Below are 23,912 nucleotides of genomic sequence, written 5' to 3' on the forward strand. Positions count from 1 at the left end.
TAAGGTGATTTGCAATGTTTCATGTGATGGTTGGGAGGAGGAGGTAGAGTGTTGTTTTGCATTCTTCATGAGAAGAGTGAGTTGTTTGGAAGGTGTTTGAAAGTTGAAGTGTGGGAGAATTTTGGAAAGAAGAGCTTTCTCTTTTTTCTTTTTCTTTTCCCTATTACCTCTCTCTCTCTCTTTCTCTCTCTCTCTCTCTCTCTCTCTCTCTCTCTCTCTCTGCCTCTCTCCCTTCTTTCTCTACTACTTCTCTCTTCTTATGCCTTGGTGAGAATCTTGGAAATATATATGAAATGCTTTCAAAACCAAAAATTTCAAGAGGCAAACAACAAAGCCTGTGTACAAGCTCAAAAAAGGTATGTTTTTATTTAATTGCATTTATTTTAATTATTTGGATATTAAATATTAACATGCTCTAATATAATATTTGTTTCTTTTCTATGTTTTGCGATAAAATATTGGAAAACAATAGACAAGGAGTTGTTGGAGCTACTTAGATGAAGGAACTTGGATAACATATTCGGACATCAATCGCACCCATTCATTTTGAAAGGGGGTGTTGTGGGCGAAACCACCGGGCATTAGCCTCAGTGTTGTAAGTTTCCTTAAAACTTGGAAGCCCTTAGGAGCCTCTTGATTGCATGATCCCCCAACCTTAGGTCCTTGTAGCAACTTCATTTTACTAGATTGCTTTTATTTATTATAAAACCCAAAATCCATTTACATGTACACGTATGTCCAAAGGGTTAATAACAACATTTTCCATCATATACAATATTAGTGACATTTAAGAACAAAAATTAAGGATGAATCTTAAAAAACTTATACTTAGGATGCATATTCCCTTTAGAAAAGAAATACTCAAACATAAAAAACTAGTTACACCTTATCATATGATTAATATATATTAATTTGAGCACAATTAATCATAAGTGATAATTAATCAATAATCGAAAACTTCCAATGAATCGATAATAATCTAAATAAAAAATGCGTGAAAATTTATGCTTAACATTCACCAATCAACCATAACTAACGAGCATAACCACTAAAAGGTAGAATTTAAATATAAGCTTGAACTAAATCTAATTAACATATTAATCACTCCTTAATTGAATATTAATTAAAAATAAAATTAAATTTAAGAGTTATAAAAATGAATTAAAAAAATGAGAACAAATCTAAACTAAAATATTTTAAAATGAAAAGACTCATAAAACTTAAATTCCAATTCATTAAATAATTCAATCTCATCATAATAATTTAGAATATCTTTAAAATTGAATGAAGATAAAGTAAAGCTAAAGATTAACAATTTAAATTTAACTTAAGTTTCTGAAACAAAATAAAAGTTAATAATTTATTAATGATTAAAATAAAAGACTAATTTAATGTTCAATATAGCTTGAAATTTTAAAATCTAATAATTAACCTAAAATTTAATCAAGTAGTAAATCAACCATTTAAAATCAATTAATCTACCTTTAATTTCCAACTAACTAAACTAATCTAATAAAATTGATTACTATTGGGTAACCCGGGCCTATGAGGCTATTAAGTTAGCCATAAGAAGGGTGAAATAAATCTCACGGTCCTGATGAACAACAAATATAGTAATCATTAAACACCAAAAATAAATCTTTAAAATGAATATTAAGATGTTAATATTTAAACTAGAATAAAAGTTTTCCTTTGACCTTTAACAAGTCAGAATAAAAAGTAATTTTAAATAAATTATCCTATTTATGACATATCCAAATCACACAGACTATTATATAGACTTTTGTTAAGACATGACTTCTAGCTTTAAATTAGGCTGGTTTTTTCTTTCTATTTTTGTTATGTGGCGATATGCATGTGAAATATGTGCTGGTTGATTTGTTGTTTGTTTTGTTAGATTTATGTGATAATTACTATTTTATCTCTCTAATGTGATGGATGATAGATTATCCTTAGGATAGGAATGATCTAGATGCTCACGAGATTTTTTACAGTTGATCATGCTTATGTAGAGCTATGTAAAGGACATTAAATTAGTAATGATTTGAGATAATAAAATATTTTGTATATGTTCTAGATGCTTAACCCCTTAATAATAAGAAAAGCATGACCAAGCCTATAATTTACAGTTAAAAAGGAATGGATGATTATTCTATGACTTCAATGATTGTGAATTCTATATAAATTACTTATAGTGTGTAGGAGTATAGAATCTTTTTCTTTTTTAAAATGTAATTTGATTTAAATAGTTTTGAAAGTATGTAAAATGAGATATTTTAATAAAAAATATTAGGGATTCAAAAAGAAAAGGAAGTCCCTTATAGGAAATTTCTTTTCATTAGGATATCTTATTAGAGGACATCTCTGGTCGCATGTATATTAATGTATTCTTCTTTCCTTTATTTAAATGATTCATTGCCTGAGAGTAGAGTTCAGATAATCTAACCTATGAGAATGAGGTGTGGAATTTGGAGAAGCCTAATTATCTAAAAAATTATTCTATAAGTCTTTTTTAAAATTTTAAGCATTTATAATTAAGATGTTTTGACTAGTATGCATTGTATTAGAAACAAGCTAAAATCAAGATAAAATTATGTTAGTCTTAAACACATAACACTATTTATAAGTATAAGGTCACTTAGAGATTTCTCTAAATATTGGACTTAATTCCAAAAATACAACCACCTATTTATATTTCATAAAGACTGGATATCATGACTTTTTATGAGTTTAAGTGGTTTAGCTGACTTTCTTTCAACAAAGATATAAGATCAGATTACATTGCATTAGTTAGATCATGGGTGTTAGTACAAGGTGTAAAGTATTACGTCCTTTGTAGATCTATGATCGAAGGCTAGCAGTATTAGTGTACCATTATATGCCTTATCAGTGGGTAAGGTCTCTATCATTTAGAGGCTATAAATTTCACCTATCCTCGTCACATAGATGATGTCACATCCATCTTTCTCTCATGCATTTATGGAGTATAATATAATCTCTTTAGATTTCTCTACTTTAGTCTAGCCGAGTGATTGTATGATCCGTGCATGTTGATTAGCCTAGTTGAACCTATCTTCCTTTGGATTGAAAAGCCTAGAAATTATCTAATATCCTAAACTCTCAAAGAGAATAGTGTAGTGTCCTTAATCAAGAGTTTTCTTAAGCTGAGCCCTAAGATGTAATTAACTATGAGAGCTTACGCCCATGGGAAACTAACACCTATATCAAATAAACCTCATTTAAGCTGATGTATTGGATGGGGGAAATCTCATGATTCTTTGGTTATATACAATTACACATAGAGGTGTGCAGACAAAAGCCACTATCCTCCATGGTTAATTCCCATATGCTTTCTCATTGGCATGCTTGCGTAAAGTGTAAAAAACTATGACTATTTTATCCTACGGGATAGTGTGATCATACCTTTTATATTCTATTCCCCACCAGTAGAATCCTTTTGAAGACCCATAGTAGTTTCAACATTTGGATTGAACTTTTTTGGCTCGATTGGAAAAAGATGTAAGAAGAGGATTTATGGAGAAAAAGAGAGGATTTTTAGCCATTTTTGGTCATTTTTAGCTATCATCCCAATTCATAATATTGTTTAGATCGAGGCAGGTTACATTATACCTATCTCAATTTTTAAAAACAAGAAGTTTTTATCTAATTTATCAATCAAATTTCTATTTCCATTAGCAAAAAAATGCATTTAACTTTGCAATAGTAAAATTTTCTTTGAGTAACTTTTTATATGTTATAAATATTACTATGATACATATTTTGAATATTGTTTTTAGATTTTTACAATAAAGGTTTTAAAATTTTTGATATTTTTATTTAATAAAAACTTAATTGAACTATAAAAAATAGTTCTATAGTACAATAAAAGTTTTGAAATATTATTTTATCAATCCATTATAATTTTGTTATTTTATGAAAATGTACATTTTTATCTAGTAGGATTTTCTATTGCCTATCGTTATAGAAAACTTTACAATTTTGGATATGAACTAGTTAAGTCGGTACGAGGCTCAGATTGATTGCTTGAAGAATTAAGTTATATTATTTTTAGGCAATGAGAGGTGCATATTTTAAGGAGTTAGAGGAGTTCTATCTTGTTTGATCTCTACTGTAAAGGTAGATACATTGTGGAAGAATGGTTGCATGGTATTTCTAGTATCAGTTCATGATTTGAGCATAGATTTTGGTCTTCTTTTTTATGTCCTTATAGTAAATGATTTTTAAGATGTATTTCTAGAGGGGTTAGTCAATTTACCTCCAAACATAGTCATAGAATTTTGTATTAATATATTTTTGGGTATGACCCTAATTTTTGAAGTTTCATATAGGATTACACATAAGGAGCTTCAAGAGTTAGTTGACAGGAGATTTGTTTATCCTAGTGTGTCTCCGTGAGGAGCGCCTATTCTAGTTATAAAGAAAAAAGGATAGTACGATGTGTATGTGCATTGACTACAATGAGTTCAATAAAGTCATTATCAAGAATAAGTATCATATGCCACAGATTGATGATTTGTTCAATCATCTTGTAGGATCTTCTATATTCTTAAATATTGATTTACAATGTGGTTACTCTTAGGTGAAGGAAAGAGAGGTTGATGTGATGAAGACAGCTTTTAGTACTAAGTATGGACACTATGAGTTCTAAGTCATATCATTTGGGATGATGAATGCACCAACCATTTTATAGATATGATGAACAAAGTTTTTAGAGATTATATAAACCAATTTGTGATTGTTTTCATAGATGATATTCTAGTTTATTCTTCTTCTGAGGAAGAACACGCCAAGTATCTGAGAATTGTATTAGAGACTATGAGGCAGTATCAATTATATGCCAAATTCTCCAAATATGAGTTTTGGAAGAGAATTATTTCTTTTATGGGATATATGGTGAGTAGTGCAGGTATTTCTATTGATCACTAGAAAGTTTAGGCAGTCACTTATTTGCCAATGCCTACTACTATGTTTTAGATATGCAGTTTCATGGGTATGGATAAATATTACAGAAAATTTATGAAGGCATTTTCTATGATTTTCGCACCTCTGACAAGAATCACTCATAAAATAGTAGCTTATATATAGGAGTGCGAGGCTAATTTCTAGAGATTGAAGGGTTATTTGACTTTGCTCTAATTTTGGCTCTTCCAACTGGTACCGAAGGATTTCAGGTATTAAATGACGCTTCAAAGAGAGGTTTGGGATATGTTTTGATGAGCATGGTAAAATTATAGCTTATGCTTCCAAATATTTGAAGCCACATGAGAGGAATTATCCGATGCAAGATCTAGAGTTGGTTGTTATTGTACTTTCTTTTAATATTTGGATGTATTAACTATACGGAGTCAGGTGTAAAATTTTCACTGATCATCAAAGTTTGAAGTGCATATTCACTCAGAGAGATCTAAAATCGAGGCAAAGGAGATGACTTGAGTTGATCAAAGATTATGATCTGACTATTCACTATCATCCTAGCAAGGCTAATGTTATAGTAGATGCTTTGATCAGAAAATTTTCTAGAGTTTCATTTCTTCAACTTACTTCTTATGAATCTTTGATATGGGATATAGAGAGATTACATTTTGAAGTGATTTCATTTATTGAGAGGGATTATGATATGTTGGCTTCAATGATTATTCATCCATCTTTGTAAGAACTGATTCAGGAAGCTTAGAAGTCAAATACAGAGTGTTAGAAGTTGATTAACAGGATAATATCTAGTAAGAACTCTTAATTATGAGTTTTTGATTATGGTATTATTTTCTTCAAGGATAGACTATATGTTCCTATTTTTGGCCATCTGAGAGAGATTTTGCATGAGGCTCACTATTTAGGCTATATTATTCACCCATGAAGTAGTAAAATGTATAGTGATTTGAAAGGCATGTCTTGGTAGCGTGGATTGAAGAAGGATGTTATAGATTTTGTATCAAAGTGTGAAGCCTATCATTTAGTGAAGACAGAGCACTAGCAATTGAGAGGTCTTTTGTGGTTATTACCCATTTCAGAGTGGAAGTGGGAAGAGGTGACTATGGATTTTACTATTGGTTTTCCTAGGTCGAGATAAAGATATGATGTTATTTGGGTTGTCATTGATCTATTGACAAATTTACTCATTTTACTCTGATATGATAATCTAATTCTATAAATAGATCGGGTATATATGTGTGAGATCATCAATTTGCATGAATACTAAATATTATAGTCTATTATAATGATGGCATATTTACCTCCAAACTATTGAGAGGTATTCAACAAAGTATGTGAACAAAATTGTACTTCAATATGACTTTTCATCTGCAGATAGACGGACAATCCGAGAGGACATATAAGTAATGAAGCATTTTTTTAGTCTCTGTATTCTTGATTTTGGTGGCAGGTGGGAAGACTACATTCTTATGATCAAGTTTGGTTATAAAAATAATTTTCAGTCAAGTATAAGTATGGCTCCATACGAAACTATGTATGGTAGGAAGTGCAGGATTCCTTTGACTTTGATAGAGATGGGTGAGAGACAAATTATTGGTCGGCCTTAGTTGATGATGCTATTGAAAAGTTTTGTTTGACTAAAGACAAATTGAAGGTTGTACATGACAAGAAATACCAGTATTTTAAAGCTAAGCATCGGGCTGTAAAATTTCAGGTAGGAGATTATATATATATGAAGATCATACCAATTAAAGGCATTAACATAATTGACAAGGAAGTGAAGTTGAGTCCAATGTATGCTGAATAATTTAAAGTTTTTGAAATGATTGAGAAAGTTCCCTAAATATTATAGTTTTTATATCATATGTTAGAAATTCATAATATGTTCCACATGTCACTTCTGATAAAATTGGTAACTAATTTTGAAAATATGATATATGTTGAAGACATTGAGGTAAGTCTGATTCTGAGTTGTTGGGAAGAACCCGAAAAGATTCTAGCCTATGATGTTAGAAAGATAAGGAGTAAACAATGTCCTATAGTTAAAGTTCATTAGAAGAATATGGTTGAAAGAGAAGCTACTTGAAAAAAAAGTATGAGATGTGACAATTGTATTCTGATTTATTTTTGTGATCTGAGTTTTGAGATGTCAGGATGCTATTTTTCTGACGAAGGGAGAGTTGTTACGCCTATAAGTTCATCATCTGGAATGACTTATTTTGACCCGATTGGAAAAAGTTGCAAGAAGAGGATTTTGGGAGATAAAAAATGATTTTTTTCCTATTTTAGTCATTTTTAGCCATCGCCCAATTCAGAATATTGTTCGGATCAAGGTAAATCACATTGTGTCTATCTCAATTTTCAAAAATACAAAGTTTTTATCTAATTTATTGATCAAATATATTTTTTTTTCTTAGAAAAAAGTGCGGATAACTTTGCACTAATAAAACGTTCACTGTGTAACTTTTTATATGTTATAGATATTATGAGTATATACATTTTAAATTTGTTTTATAAATTTTACAATAGAGGTATTGAAATTTATGATATTTTAATTGAATAAAAAATTATTTGGACTAAAAAATAGTGTTGTAGTACTATAAAAAATATTAAAATATTGTTTTATACAATACATGTTAATTTGGTTATATTTATGAAAATGTGCATTTTATCTACTAGAATTTTCTGTTGCATACCGTTATAAAAAAACTTTATAATTTCAACACATGCCTGAATTACTCTTTAACTACTATAATATGATGATATACGTAAATATGTGATTAAGTTATATCTTCTTGGAGCCATAAGAGGCAAGAATTCTTTGAGATTTTATTTGTGTCAAAGAATATTATGGTGCCTATATGGCACGTTCTGGTGGCTATAATCCAAACTCTAGTGCCTACGGACATGTTCTGGTGCTATAAGCAAAAAAGGGAGTAATAAGGGGTAAGAATCCTTTGAGATTCTGTCTGGGTTGGGAAAAATATGATATAAATCACTCTATGATACGAATTACATTTTATTTATCTATTGCATGGTTATTTAAATAATTGGATAAGTGTTATGCTCATATTATATTTTCTAGTATATTGATTTATTAGACAATGTTTAACTACTTTTAAATATTCAACAAAATGTTTAATAAAATAATTTAGAAATTTAGATTGGTTTGTATGGTCCGTTGAGCTGTCGTAGCTCACTATGATTTTCTTGTGATTTTTAGGATCTCGGAAGGGGAAAGAGACTATTGATTAACAATTCATGATTAAATTTGAGGCTATAGGTAGTTATCTATTTTGATTTTTATATAGTGTTGGCTAGTTTATTATAAGCTTTTACATGTAGCCATGTACTGTAATATAGATACATTTTGATGAAATGAATAAAATCTTGTGGATGAGTTTATTTTTAGTATTAGAATGTTTTAGTTTCTTTGTAGTATGTAATTTATTTAAAAATAAATATTGGAAGAGAATCTAAAATATTACAAAACTAGTTCTTAGGATTTTCCTATCACAGCTCAACATGATAGGGCCTGTCTTGGTTGGGTTGGGTTGTGACATATAGCATTTGTTAGAGTTAATTCTTTTGAATCATGCTAGTTTGGTCGTACTTCGCATGCTAGTGGCATTTATTTTAAGTATCTTTAATACTTCGCCTTACCATATTTGGTTGATTCTCTTCTAGAATTTCTCATGTTCTTTTGACTAAGTTTTTATATTAACTCATCATACCTTAGGGTTAACACCCTTTGATTTTTGGTGTACCTATATACCTATACTATTCCTTCCCACCTAATTAGCTTGTCTTAGCTTGGACTTCCCCCACATTTAAGACATTTGGAGTCATTTCAAGTTATTTGAAACCTTTATATATTTCTAGTGCTTACATTGCTTGCAAAAATTTAAATCTCAAGCTTTAGTTTATTGCTTCAAATTTCTCCCCTTGTATTATTTTGATTTGTATGTGTGTGGTGAGTGAACAAATAGCTAAGTATTTAGGTAGAGGCGTAAAAATAAGTTTTCGCATCGGGTTTGGGTCTAACCCAAAACTGACCCACTCTCAAATTATTCAACTTAAACTTGACCCGATTGCACAAGCAAGTCAAAAATTTGAAGTCAGAACTGAACCGCCTCAAACCCGGGTCAACCTGACCCAACACAGCTAAACTGGGGCGAATTGCGCGTGAGCTTAAGACGGGTCGCACGTGAGATTAAGATAGGTTGCATGCGAGGCAAGGGCACCAAGGTAAGTCACACACGAGCTACTTGATCATGATGCATACAAAAAGTAGGCCGGATATGCATAGGGCTCACATGCTGGACACGCATGTAAAACTCATAAGTGGGACACACAAGTTGGACTCAAGGGCATCATGTCTCGTGGTGCGATCATGCAAGCAACAAGCTGTGCAAGACTAGGAACTGCGTGAGGCGCGATCTGCCACTAGCAGCACAGAAGATGGACATGTGCGGGACCGTGGGTGGGATTAACGAATTTAGACTGGATAAGTCAAATTCGGGTCAATTTCAAGTTAGCGGTTCGAGTCAAACCCAACTCAATTTTTTAAATGGGTCAAAATTTGAAACACGAACCTAAACCATTTGTTAAATGGGTCAACCCGGACCCAAATTTTGAAGGTTGGGTTAAGATCGGGTCAATAATTAACACCCCTACATTTATGTAGTTTAAGCCTTTTTAGTTTCAGGACTTGTCCTATGGTAATAATAGATTAACTATCAGTATTAAATTAAGATAAGGATATATTTCATTTATTGAGTAACTTTTATAGGTGTCCATAAGTTTTTTTAACCTTAGGAAACCTAGTCTCTTTGGGATATCACATTACTCACATTGTCTTGATTTGACTTTACTTCAAAGATGTAACTTGATGAGTATTTTACATAGGTTTTGATAAGATTTATTAGTTATATTTCATTGGACATCTTTCTTATCTCTTCTAGTACAATCTCTTATGTAAGAAAAACAAGCTTATTTCATCTCCCTTTTTCTCAAAATCAAGTGTTTCCAATCACAAAGTATGATTATATAATATAATGAACAAGTTAAAAGAAGCACAATCAATTAGGTACAAAAGTCAACAAAATGTGATATGATTAAGCTCAAGAGGAATTTCTGTAAGGAACACGACTTAGATCAAGATAGTAAGATTAAGAGAGCATGATCTGATTGTGATTGCGCTTGTCAAAAGAGTGTGATTATATCAACGGTGACTTGATCAAAAGTGCATGATCATATTGGGCAATATTTTAATCAAAAGGGCATAACTACAAAAGGAAAACATTATCAAAAGGGAATGATCACATTAAGTGTGAACTTTGCAAATAAAAAGAATGGAGAATTTGAAGGGGTTTTCTCAACCAAAGAAAAGTATTTAGGATAAATAGTATAGTCAAAAGGGCATAATTATATTAGGAATTTAAAAAAAAATACTAGGAATAAAAATGTTCAATGGTGTATAATCTATCTACGAAGATTCTTATGAGAAAAGTAAACTATACAATTGAAAATTTTATTTTTTGAATAAATTCAATATATAAAATAACATGCTGTCTTGGATGATATAAATTGAGCTCAATATATATTTACAAATAAATATTAAAAATTAAAATTACTTATTTATTTATATAATTTTTATATATATTGTAAGTGATATGGAATTTAATTTATAATTTTTAATAATTAATTTATAAATAAATAAAAATTTATGTAATATGCACATAAATTTTCTAATAAGTATTTTTATAATATAATGCGTGAATCTCTCTCTTCTGGAATAAAATATAAACCTCCCCAACACCGTATTGACAGACACTCGAAGGGTCCGCATTCCACTCTCTGTGACCGTGACCGCGCGTTCAGCTGCTACAGCGTCCTGTTTTTCGTCCTTATGTGCTCCCTGCCCTGCAATCGGACCCCATCGTGCTCGAGTTCCCAGGAGACCAGTCGCACCAGCGGAGAAAAAAGATGGGAGAAGAAGCGTAGAAGAAGTAGAACGAGAAGAGCATATAGCTTTGGTTTTCAGAGGGGAAGGAGAGAAAGAAAGGTGCCATTTTGGCGGATTCTTTTCCAAAAACTGGGCAAGCTCGCTTCCTTGCCTTGAATGATGGCTAATGGAATAGGACTCTTTCCACTGATTCCTCTGTTCGCCATTTCTTTCTTTGTCGGTAAGCTTTCTACTATCCTCCTTCCAAAGTATAAAGTAGCTTTGATGCTCTCCTATTGGAATGCCTTTTGTAGTTCTTGGACGCCTTTAAAAATCAGGATTTCTTGGTTTTTCTCTCTGGCATTTGGGTTTGTTTCAAGTTTGTTTTATTGATATAAGTTTTGCTTTCTAATTACTCACTGGTTTCCTCGCAGAGCTTTGCAGTGGGGGAAAGGTTGGTGTTTGCTACGGTAGAAATGCTGATGATCTTCCAACACCAGACAAAGTTGCTCAGCTTATCCAGCTTCATTCAATCAAATATGTTAGAATCTATGACGCCAATATTCAGGTTCTCAAGGCCTTTGCTAACACTGGAGTTGAACTTATGATAGGAATACCTAACTCAGACTTGCTGGCCATCTCCCAGTACCAATCCAATGCTGATACCTGGCTTAAAACCAATATCCTCCCCTACTACCCCGCCACAATAATTACCTACATAACTGTGGGAGCCGAGATAACTGAAAGCCCTGTCAATGTCTCATCTCTCGTTGTTCCTGCCATGACTAATGTCAACACTGCTCTAAAGAAGGTTGGATTGCACAAAAGAATCAAGGTGTCAAGCACTCATTCGCTTGGTGTGCTATTTCGGTCTTTTCCGCCGTCTGCTGGGGCTTTCGATAGCAAGTTTGCTTTCTTTCTGAAGCCTATGTTGGAATTTCTGGTGGAGAATCAGTCCCCTTTCATGATTGATCTTTATCCTTATTATGCTTATAGAGATTCCTCGGAAAATGTTTCTCTTGACTATGCTTTATTCAATCCGACGTCAGATGTCATTGATCCTAACACTGGTTTGGTCTACACCAACATGTTTGATGCACAAATGGATGCTATATACTTTGCACTCATGGCGTTGAATTTTAGGACTTTGAAGGTTATGGTTACGGAATCCGGGTGGCCTAACAAGGGCTCAGCAAAGGAAGCTGCAGCAACTTCTGATAATGCTCAGTCATACGATACCAATTTGATTCGCCATGTTATTAATGATACTGGGACTCCTGCCAAGCCAGGAGAAGAGATCGATGTTTATATATTCTCATTATTCAATGAGAATAAGAAACCGGGTTTGGAATCGGAGAGAAATTGGGGTTTGTTTTATCCTGATCAGACTAGTATATTCAGCCTTGATTGGACCGGTAAGGGTAGTGTTGATGTTGTGACTGGGGCGAACATTACTGGCTCAAATGGTACATGGTGTGTTGCTTCTAGCAACGCTTCAGAACAGGACCTGAAGAATGCATTGGACTGGGCCTGTGGTCCTGGAAATGTTGATTGTTCAGCTATTCAGCCAAGCCAGCCTTGTTTTCAGCCCGATTCTTTGACCTCTCATGCTTCTTATGCTTTTAACAGCTATTATCAGCAGAATGGAGCCACTGACATTGCTTGTAGTTTTGGTGGTGCAGGGATTAAAACAACTAAAGACCCAAGTGAGTGCTTTAGATTCTCCATGCTATTCTCACCAAGTTATCAGTTTGCTTTAAACTTTTAAATTTGGTCTCCTGAGTTTAGTCTTATTGGTTGAATTACTAAGATGTGTCTACATAGGCTGTGAGTTTGAGGGCTGACATTCTTGAGTTTCAGCTTTGGACCTTCCAGAAAAACAAAAAAAAAAACAAGGAAAAAAAAAATCAAAGTGCCATCATCCTTGTACATTTTGTTCATCCATTTCTTTATCTTCTATCAATAGTTTATATTTTCTATGATCTTTCTATTTCAAAATCTTACCAATTTTGTTGACATTCAAAGCACATACATTGGCACCTAATGTAAATACACCACAATATGGATAAGGTTACGGGACATAGCCATAAAGTGTAGGACATGAAATATCATGGATATGATATTTTTTTTTATAAATTATTAATTTAAAATGTGTAATTGAAAAAATTCATGTGTTTTTTTAATCTCAAAAAGTTATATAACGAAATATAATATCATATTTATAACCTTAAGTTTAATGAACTTTAAAACATAATATGGTTTAATTATAATTATTTTTAATATTTTTTTTGTATCTTTTAACAATATATTAAGCACTCAAATTGCCAATAGAAAAATATAGTATATAATTTTTTAAATATAAAAAATAAGGATATTGAGCCACCACTTGTTGACCCAACACCTATAGAGCATCATCACATTCATTATCGCTACTAACACTAATACCCTCTTTAATAGAATATTCATCATTACCAACAACAACATTAAGCCTTTATCCTACTGCATGGGGTTGACTACATGAATTGCTTTTCTCCAATATCCTTTTAAGAGTCAAATTATCATTTAAATCTAATAAAGAAAGTCCATTTCTAGTACTTTTTAATAAAGTCTGTTTAGGTCTATCCTTACCTTTCTTAACATAAACCAAATCGAATACATCTACTCTACTAACCGGGTCATCGGAAGACCTTTTTATGTGATTAAACCATCTAAGGCGACTCTCTCTAATCTTATCTTCCACTAGAGCTATTCCAACCTTTCCATGTATATGCACGTTTCATATCCTATCTTGAAGTGTGAAGTCACTCATCCATCTGACCATCCTCATCTTTGCAACACTTAACTTAATATTATGCTTCTCTTTTAATGGCCAACATTTTTTACCATAAAATATTACAGGTCTCACCACCATCTTATAGAATATTCACTATTATCGATAAAAAACTAATTTGCTAGGTTGGCTTATAAAAAAAATAATACATCATCATCACATGTTTAGTATGTACAAGGGTATCTCTTAATCATGTATGGTTGTGTCCTAGTTGTGTCCGACCATAATTTTAGGAAAAAAATAGATGCAATTTTTCAGCATTTCAGACCGTGTCTGTCAGTTTTTGGGTCATGTCCATGTCCATTATGGAAACAATAGTCCTTTTAAAGCATTCCGTGTTTCATAAATATTAACTAGTGTAGTATTGAATGATATCTTCTTAGACTGGATAACATTGTTCCAGTTGACTTTACCATTATAAATACATCAGCAGCTCACATCTATCTTTTATTCATTTATTGTGCATATGAAACCATTGGTAATTTGAGAGGGAAGATAAAGAATATTCAAAATGATCTCCTCGACTACGTTACGGTAATGTTCTTAATACCTACCAGAAATGGAGGTCGTAATCACTTGCTTTGTTTGATTCAATTATGCTGGATAGTAAATGCAAAATTTCTTATGTACTCATTATTACAATAAAACAATCGTATTTATCAAACAATAGGTTAGAGCGTTGTGTTAGACTGGTCTATTGGACCGGTCCAGTCGGTCCACACGGGATCAGCCCAGGTGTGAATGAGGCGGAACGTCTCTGCCTCCTGCTCTAGCTGCGCAAACCACAGGAGCTAATGGAGCATCTTTGGAAGGTTTTTTGTGGAAGTTTAGGAGGTAAATTGAATGTAGGGACTGTTTAGAGATTTCTTTTGAATTGTATGCATTAAATAGTTTGTTTTTCTAGGGTTAGGGTATCTTGAATTTGGCTGAAATTTGAGATCTCTTAGATTTAGGTTTTCTTTTGGGCTCTAGCGGCGTTTAGAGATTTGGGAGAGATCGATCCTCTTGAATAGAGGATCAATTGTATCTTGGTATTTTCTCTTTCTATTTCATCAAATAATACAAATTTTCTACTGTTTTCTTGATTTGTGTGGATTATTGTGGAGGATTTTCGCTGTTTTCTAAAGATTGATAAGAATCACTTGAGATCTTTAAGTGTTTCCTATCAAATTGGTATCATAGCAAGTTTTGGGACTGTTGGGGGGCTGATTTTGGCAAATTTCAATGGCTGATTCTTGGCCGGGGAAGGAGAAAGTTGCTGTTTTTGTGATCCAAATCCAGATTTTTTTGAATCTACAAAGATCCAGATAGAGATGGCGGCCAAGAAAGTAGATACGCTAGAAGAAAGACTTGAAGGAGGAGATGAACCAAATCAAGACAACTGTGGAGGACAAGATTTCTTTCATGGAAGGACAAGTAGCCTTTCTCTGGGACATGATGAAAAAAATGCTAGAAATCCACAACCAAACGGTGGCTTCTGTGGCAAAAGGGTTGGAAGGGAAGAATACGAATTCTAAAATTCGTAGGGAGGAAAATGATGTCGAGATCATGGAGGGAGAAAGAAGAAAACCCCAGAGGGAGGATAGAGGAGGTAGGTATGGGGAAAGACATGTGTATGGAGGAGCGGAGCAAAGGGGTGCTGATTGGGAATGCCAGGAGGGACATTATGGCCGCTGAAGTGCTGAATTTGAAGGAATGAGAGGGGAATTCGAAGGTGGTTTGCGTTATGATAGGGCAAGGGAAGATCGGGAGACGTGGGGAGGGCCAAACACTTGGGAGAGGGGAAGCTATGGAGGAATAAGGGGAAACAGGGGAGATCAGATGGTGAGGAAGCTGAAGATGCCCATATTCGAAGGGGGGATGCATATTGATGGATTTATAAAGTGGAGAGGTACTTCACCGTTAATGGTTAACAAAGGAGAAGAAGCTGACAACAGCATGTTTATGTTTGGAGGGGAAGGCACTGTCATAGTACCATTGGAGAGATTAGAGAAGACCTATCAGGAGTTGGGAGAATTCAAGAACTGCATAATAGAATGTTTCCAAACCGAGCATGGATGAGATTTCTACAAGCAGTTCTTTGCTCTGGTGCAGGAGGGATTTGTAGCAGACAACTGTGAACGGTTTGAGCACCTGGCCAGTAGGGTGGAGCAATTATCAGATACGGTATTGGAGGGGAACTTCATGAAGGGGCTAAAGGTAGGGATAAGAGCGACAATGAAAATTCTGATGCCTCGTGACTTGAGGGAGGCCATGAAATTTATATAGCTAGTGAAAATCAGAAGAATCTAGAGAAGGGAGCCAGGAGCAGCCGCTCATAAGGCTCTTATAGGACGGCAACCACTTTTCTGGCTCCCAAGGGGCTTGCATCAGGCAACATTAATGAGACCACCAGGGAGAAGCCAGTAGGAGGGAGTGGGGAAGATTTCAAGTGGCTAATAAAGAAGGAGATGCATGAGAAGAGGGAAAAAGGGTTATGTTTCCTGTGTGATGAGAAGTATACTCCAGGGCAAAGGTGTAGGGATCGAACTCTTCATGTTCTCTCTGTTTGTGATGACGAGGAAACTGAGGGAGGTGAGAGAAATGGATGACAAGTTGCATCTGGATATGGCGGAGGTCTTTCTGAATTCAGTAGTAGGATTCATTTTGAATCATATGATGAAAGTGAAGGGGGTAATAGCAGGCATGGAGGTGGTAGTACTGATTGACAGTGGGGCTACCCATAATTTCATTTTCACTTAGGTCGTCAACCAATTGGGAGTGAAATTGGTGGACACCGGTTATTATGGGGTGATGATGGGTACAAGGTGGAGAAAGGTTAGGAGATCTGTAGAGTGGTGTTGACGATCCAGGGGATTTAGGTAAGGGAGGATTTTCTCCCACTAGAGTTAGGACGTACTGGTGTCATCCTGGGGATTAAGTGGTTGCAAACCTTGGGGGAAACCAAGGACAATTGGGGAGCATTTACGATGGAATTAATGGTGAATGGAAGAAAGGTGGTTATAAAGAGAGATTCAGGACTATTCAAAGCCATGATATCACTTAAGACCATGGTTAGGAGCATACAAGAGGTGGGGGAAGATTATCTGGTGTGAATACACAAGATGGATGTGATCAAGATGGAGAGGAAGGGGATGTTTCTCTTTCAGTGCAGCCCTTGATTCAGCAATTTGATAAGATTTTTCAACCACCTCCACAGGAACACAAGCATATCTCCACCTTGAAGACAAGGTGGATCTTTGGGTGTGGAGTATTGTTAGATCGGTCTAGCCGGTACATGCGGGATCAGCCTAGGCGCGAATGAGGCGGAATGTCTTCGCCTCCTGCTCTAGTCGCACGAACCGTAGGAGCTTATGGAGCATCTTTGGAAGGTTTTTTTAGAATGTTTAGGAGGGAAATTGAATGTCGGGACTGTTTAGAGATTTCCTTTTGAATTGTATGCATTAAATAGTTTGTTTTGCTAGGGTTAGGCATCTTGAGTTTGGCTAAAATTTGAGATCTTTTAGATTTAGGTTTTCTTTTGGGCTCTAGCAGCATCTAGAGATTTGGGAGTGATCGATCCTCTTCTCGAATAGAGAATCAATTGTATCTTGGTATTTTCCATTTCCATTTCATCAAAAAATACAAATTTTCTACTGTTTTCTCTGTTTGTGTGGATTCTTGTGGAGGATTTTCGCTGTTTTCTAAAGATTTATAGAAATTATTTGAGATCTTCAAGTTTTTCCTATCATGTTGCCACATTAACCTCGAATTTTTACCATTCAATATAGGTTGGATAAACTATTTTGACCTCGATTGATTGAGCTTATGATGTTCGGAAAATTAGTTTGGAAAGTTCTTTTAAGGAAAATAGAATTTTAATATTGTATCTGAAAGTTGATAATGTTGTTTGAGACTTTGTTTGGGTCGACTTTCTTACTGCTTCTTAAAGCAGTTTTCTTGTACAAAAAATTTAATTTTTGTACTAGAAAGTTACTTTATAAAGCAGTAAGAAAGCCGTCCCAAACGAAGCCTGAGTAGCCTATTGTAATGTGTTTTATAAAACTCAAAAACAGGTAAGTTGGTGAGATTATATTGCTCCCTTGATATTTGTGTTAACTTGAAGTGCTCAAATCACATGATCTCCGCTTTCACTTTGAAAAGATATCACTATAAGGTTTCATGTAGTGCATTGTACTTACTATGAACTTGAGTTATCATTAATTGCGAGTCGGAGTACATAGTCAAGTGCTTGACGCCAACTTTAGTATATGCACAAAAAACTATAGATGCCATTGCTACTATAGGTCATGGTTACAAGCTCCCCAACTATTACAACGTGAGAGTAAACCTACTATGGGATTATAAAGAGTGCAAGCTACTCATTGACAACTACAGAAAAACTTGAAAGGAAACAAGTTGTTTGCTTATGGATGGACTGATTGTAGGAGTGAAATGTTAATCAATTTCCTAATATATTGTCAACGTGGTGTATCTTTTTTAGAATTAATTGATGTTTCAGACATCACAAAGGATGTTACAAATTTGTGCTCTTTATTTTCTGAGGTTGTACAGTGAGTTGGTCCACAGAGTTTGGTTCAATTAGTTATTGATAATGCTGCTAATTACAAGAAAGCAAGTCTAATGTTTAATGAAAGATTTAACATCTATTGGTTATTTTGTACTGCATATTGTATGAACTTAATTTTGAAATGTATTGACAGCATACCTCTCATAGTGGACCTAGCAATAAAAGTATCAAAATTGGCAATTTTTTGTTATAATCATATCTTCATACCTACATGCTTTGGAAAATGGCTAGGTTGGAAGGAGATCGTATATCCTCGAGCAACCTGTTTTGCAATAACATTTATAATTTTGAAAAGTGTCCATGAGCACCATCATGACCAGCACTAATCACAAACAAGTTATATATGGATTTGAAGATATCCAAAACATCCAAGTGAAAGAAGTAGCTTCAATAATTTTCAACTTGAAGTTCTGGAATAGTTGTCTTATCATATAAAAGATACCAGGTCATTTAATTCTGTTACTACGTATTGTTGACTAGGATGGGAAACCATCATTTGGATATCTATATGATGACATGTATAGACGGAAGAAAATTAATGTTCAGAAATTTAAAAAGATCATATAAGCCTTTTACTATTATAATAAAAAGAAGATTATATACTAAATTAAGGCAATACATCCTTGCAGTAACATTTTTTCTCAATCCCCATTTCTAGTATGATTGAGAGAACTATTGTCAAAAGCCAGAAATATTATAAGATCTAGTTAAATTAATTGTAAATAATGACATTTGTTCTAAGCTCATAGTTGCAATGAATGAAGTCAGATTATTCAGTGATTGCTTAAAAAGCCATGGAAAATCAATTGCACTGACGATAGTGAAAGAAATACAACATGGTAATTCTCTTTTTAATATCAATGTGTATATACTTATACACATAGGCGTACTCACTAAGCTCTCTAACTTGATAATATGCTGATGAGTGGTGGAAGATGTTTGGATCAAATTCTCCAAATTTGCATAAAGTAGCTATAATAATTCTAAGCCAATCATCATCTTCATCAGAATGCGAGAGAAATTAGAGTGTTTTTGAACATATCTACTCAAAGAGACAGAATTATTACAATATCAACAACTCAACGATCTTGTATATGTTAAGTAATCTAAATTTAAAAATAGGTATAATCTTACAATATATTAATAATTATGCACAAGTGTCAATTTAAAGAGTATGTACAATCTTAACCTAAAGTTATTTCTTTATTTCAACTTAAAAAAAGATATTATGATCCTTTGGACTATACGTTGTGTTGAAATGATTGATTTCTGGATACTTGAAGATGAAATAACTCTATAACTTGATTTATAGGACTTGGAAAATGAGAAGAACAAAACATACCATCCAATCTGCTAGGATATAGTAAGTTGATAATTAAATATGAGTATACCATACCAATCTGCCAGGTGGTGTAGTGATCCCGCTGAATGATCAGTTGGCAACTATGTGTAGTATTATAAACTCGATGTATCCTTAGATTTTTGTCGAGCTTATAGGGATGTGAAGGGAGGTTTATGATCTTCCTATGATGATTGTATCTCCTTAGAACCTACTAGAACACTAAACATCTTATGTATAGGTGTGCAAGAGTTTCATTCTAACATTCTTAATTGTTTCAATATTCTTCTATTGAGGCAATATATCACACTAAATTTTAACTACACATATGGTCATTTGAGCATTAAATTAATAATGAGAGATATTGAAAATATTAATTATTCATTCAAACCATAAGTGTCTACATTAATACTTGCAAAATATTATAGATTAATACTTAAAAGAACCGCTCCACGGCAACGCTGAAAAAGTTGACTGCTGGGGTGCTTGAATGTGCAGTTTGGTGCTGCGGTGTTGTACAGTTTGGTGCTCTGGCTTTCAAATTCCCAAGACTCTGGCACTGCGGTGCTGATTTCTGGCGTTGCAGCATTGTGAAGCATTGCGGCTCTGACCTTTGGCTCCGCTGGGGCACTGAACTAATTGATATTTTTTTCGAGTCTTTGGCACAACAATTTCCTGATGTGGCACCTAGGCGTTGTGGACGCTGTAGTGTTGGTAGTTGAAGCACTGCATTGTTGGTTCAACACTTGTGAATGTTCCTCCTTTTCCTAAAACATTTCTAGACAACAACAATAAAAATAATATTTAAGTGATATTTAAGATAATAAAACAATACAAAATTTACACTTAACATATAGGTTGGATATGTTTGGGGTGAGTAAGCGACCTCGCTATGTATTTCCTCGATCCTAGGTCTTGGCAATGTTTTTGTCCTAAGAGGTTTTGGCAGATCGGGCACCATGTATGGATCGGTGCACCGCTGGTTGCCCTATCTTTGGTTCCTCCTTTCTCGAGAGCAGGCTCTTTCTCTGCCTTTCCTTAGGGAGGTTTCTCCTTGCATCGATCCCATTCTTAAAGCGGTTGTAGAGGATTCGATCACTCGATTGTATTCTTTAGCATTAACATGATTGTTAGTAAGTTCCAATAGTTCTGCTAACGTCTTCGGTTGTTGCAGGCCAAGTGCGCACTGAAAAGAACCTTACATCATCCCTTAGGGTAGATCTACTTGAGCGACCGCTGGTTCTAGGTCTTTTACATCAAATATTTTTTTTCTAGAATCTTAGTATGAAACTTCTAGTGACTTGTCGAGTTTCTATCTCATCTTGAACAAAACTTGTTAACTTTTCGAGGGTCTCTGGGCACTAGATAATTGTGCAACAAATATTCGCTTGAGTTCAATGAATGAGACGATTATCCCATTGGATGGGCAGGTGAACCACCTTAGTGTCGAGTGTTTGAGAGTGATGAAGAAGAGATGACACTGAAAGGCATCATCGATGTCGAGGTGGGAAGTCATAGACTCAAGTCACCACATGATCAGTGGGATTAGTCTTTTCTCTATAAGTTTCAAGGTGAGGTACCCTAAACTTGGGAGGTGCTCTTCCTTTGGAGATTGATCAAGAAAGGCGTTGGTCAGCCTTGGTTCGATTTATTTGATCCGTTTGTCTGGCAGTTTGGAATTTTCATCTCTCCTGTAGGTGAACAGGGTCGGTAGTTGGATTTGAAGCATGTGCTCTTTTCAACGACTCGTGATGAGCACTGAGGTTGGCTAGTATCCTTCGAGCATGTTGACGATTTCCGACTGGTTGCTAGTGGTGGAGAGAGCATCCTAAATAGACTTCAGAAGTTGCTCTTCTATTTCTTGCAGTTCACAGCGAGTGGTGTATTCTAGGTTCATCATGTTCGAGTGGTGTATTCTAGGTTCATCATGTTCATTATGGTCTTAGGTCGCCTGATAGATGACGATTTTCTTTCCTTCAGCCTCAGATCCATGCTCATCATACCTGAAATGATGTTGAATCCTATTTTGTTCGGTGGATGATGTCAGGTCATACTTCGGGCCACCTGTGGACTATGTTCTAGAAGGTGAAGATGATGAAGCCAGATTACGAGCGAAAGTGAGAGAATATGGATCTAGAAAAAATTTATATTTGTCAAGCCAGGTACAAGAGTAATAGAAGAAAGGGCTTTGTACTACAAATTTTAGGCTAAGAATGACACAATATATCGTTTCCTCGAGAAAGGAAAAATGTTGATAATGATGATGATCCCATCCTTTTTTTTTTCTTTTTTTGTGTTTTCCCCCCTCCCTTTTTTTAATGGTCTTAAGGAGTTACAATGGATATTTACAGGATATAATAGTTGTTCCACCGTCTTTTATGTAGCTCGGCCGCTGTGCCGAGTGCAATGACGATTGAGAGAGGTTCCGAGTAGGATGAACTCGCGGATTGAGTTGGCGCCTGTAGGAAACCTGTTTGAGGTCGTGCCATTAAGTTGAGAGCGGGGCGAGTAGCATCTTAATGTGATCCTGAGGTCGATCTGATTGCAAGAGATGTCTCATGGTGGAGATATGCGCCGTTAGCTTAACTATTGACGTGTCTCGCATGGGTGACTTGACTCTAGCCGAGAAAGTTTTGAGTTTGATCCCATCGGGGAGGGTCATTTCTTGGAGGACATGGCCGAAGCTAGTCCGTCGTGCTCCAATGTCAATCTTTTTCCTAGCTCCTGAGCGAGCCCCTAGAACGGGCTATTCCGAGAGAGGAGAGGGTTCTCCTTTCACTCGACCCCAACGTAATCTACAAGGCACCAACGAAGAGGTATATGCACGGATCGTCATGGGTGACCTAAATAAAAATATGTGTAAGGAAAAGAATTAAACAAATAATTTCTTCAAACCGTCAGCTCCAAAGTTTGAAGGGGAAGCTGAGGGAGAGCACCATCGGTGAGTCAACACGGTTGAGGCTGTCATGGAGAGGTGCAGCAGGCTTCCCCGTACTTGAGACATAAGGATCCTTGTGGAGGCCTTTGGTGAAAGGCAAGGCAAGGTTATTATTGGGGAGGTCCTCGAGTCAAGCTGGACACAGTGGAGACATGCTTGGAGATCGTGAGGATTTACGGGTATTTCTGACTTTCTTTTTTTTAAACTATCCATTTGGGTAATTCTAAACTATGAAGTTATTCCAGCGTTGCAACTAACCAAAATATGCTTTTTTATTTGTTCGCCTATTTTAATAGTTGCATGGGCCTGTTCTCGAAGATTATCTTACCTATGGAGATTTTTGATATGCTCTGCATAATTTGACGAAGACTAACAAGTTGATTTCTTGCAGGCTATGATAAATGCAATTATGCAACCTCTGGGTATGCTTACAATTCTCATGACTTCATTCTTTAAAGATTGCATTTCCTTTTTTTTAAAAATAAAATGTTACATATAAATAAATAATCTCGAAATTTCATGTGATTACAGGAAATTTAACGGCACAAACTCTACTGGGCCCATATCCATTCCATCCACAGTACAGAGCTTCGCCCCCACATTCACTAACAGATTGTCTGTGTTTTTCTTTGTTAGTATTGCATCTTATATCCTTTGAGCTTATTGGTTTCATGGCAATGAATTTGTAGGGAGTTATGATATCTGTTCAGGCAATGGAATTGTGTTAAATGTTTTGCCCATATGTGTGCTTTCTTCTTGGTCTCTGTTCGGAAATTTATTGAGAATTTTGTAGTTTGGCTAATGGTCTAGGTTTTGAAATTTTAGCTGAAGTATTTTGCTTTTAACGGTTACAATGCTTGTAGGATGAATGCCTATCTTGTTAATTGGTGGAACATTGCAGAATTAAATTAAAAAAGGTCTTATATATATATATATATATGGGTGGATATTCGTCAACTTGAAAGCATGAGTAGATAGAGGCCAATTCTATTATATCAGGAATTATTTTTTTTTTGTTTTATGTGAAATTATTCTTCAATATCATGTGTATCTAAACATAATATATAAAACGAGGGCTTATCAGTGTTAGGAAAAATATTTGCTTTATGTTACTTATATTGAGTCTGAATAATTCTATAAAAAAATTAACACTTCACACAGCCTTCAAGATGAGGATTTAGTAAATTGACTCACTGGGATAAAGCTTGTAATGTTGATGATGGCTGAGGTAACTTATAGTTATTATTGGATTCCTAAGAAGCACCTTTTATAAAAAGATTTTCTTTTTTCTTGTGAGATTAACACGTAAAGTGTTTGGGATTTTGTTTGGTGTAAGCA

General features: G+C 34.7%; 1 protein-coding gene across 2 annotated transcripts; it reads left to right on the plus strand.

Moving 5' to 3' along the window:
• The first annotated feature begins 209 nt into the window (after nt 1-209).
• Nucleotides 210-23,404, plus strand: LOC110098628 (glucan endo-1,3-beta-glucosidase 13). 2 transcript variants are annotated; one of them, XM_028699906.1, is made up of 6 exons: nt 210-356; nt 473-595; nt 10,783-11,138; nt 11,332-12,603; nt 22,966-22,996; nt 23,106-23,404. In XM_028699906.1, exons 3-6 carry the CDS (start codon nt 11,075-11,077, stop codon nt 23,230-23,232), a joined length of 1,494 nt encoding a protein of 497 aa, XP_028555739.1. In that variant the 5' UTR covers nt 210-356; nt 473-595; nt 10,783-11,074; the 3' UTR covers nt 23,233-23,404. The 2 variants fall into 2 exon arrangements, with proteins under 2 accessions (XP_028555739.1, XP_020681165.1); XM_020825506.2 differs by lacking the exons at nt 210-356; nt 473-595 and having other exon boundaries at nt 10,749-11,138.
• Nucleotides 23,405-23,912: the final 508 nt, after the last annotated feature.

The sequence above is a fragment of the Dendrobium catenatum genome, unplaced genomic scaffold, assembly GCF_001605985.2.
Source record: "Dendrobium catenatum unplaced genomic scaffold, ASM160598v2 fragScaff_scaffold_1410, whole genome shotgun sequence".
NCBI lineage: Eukaryota > Viridiplantae > Streptophyta > Magnoliopsida > Asparagales > Orchidaceae > Dendrobium > Dendrobium catenatum.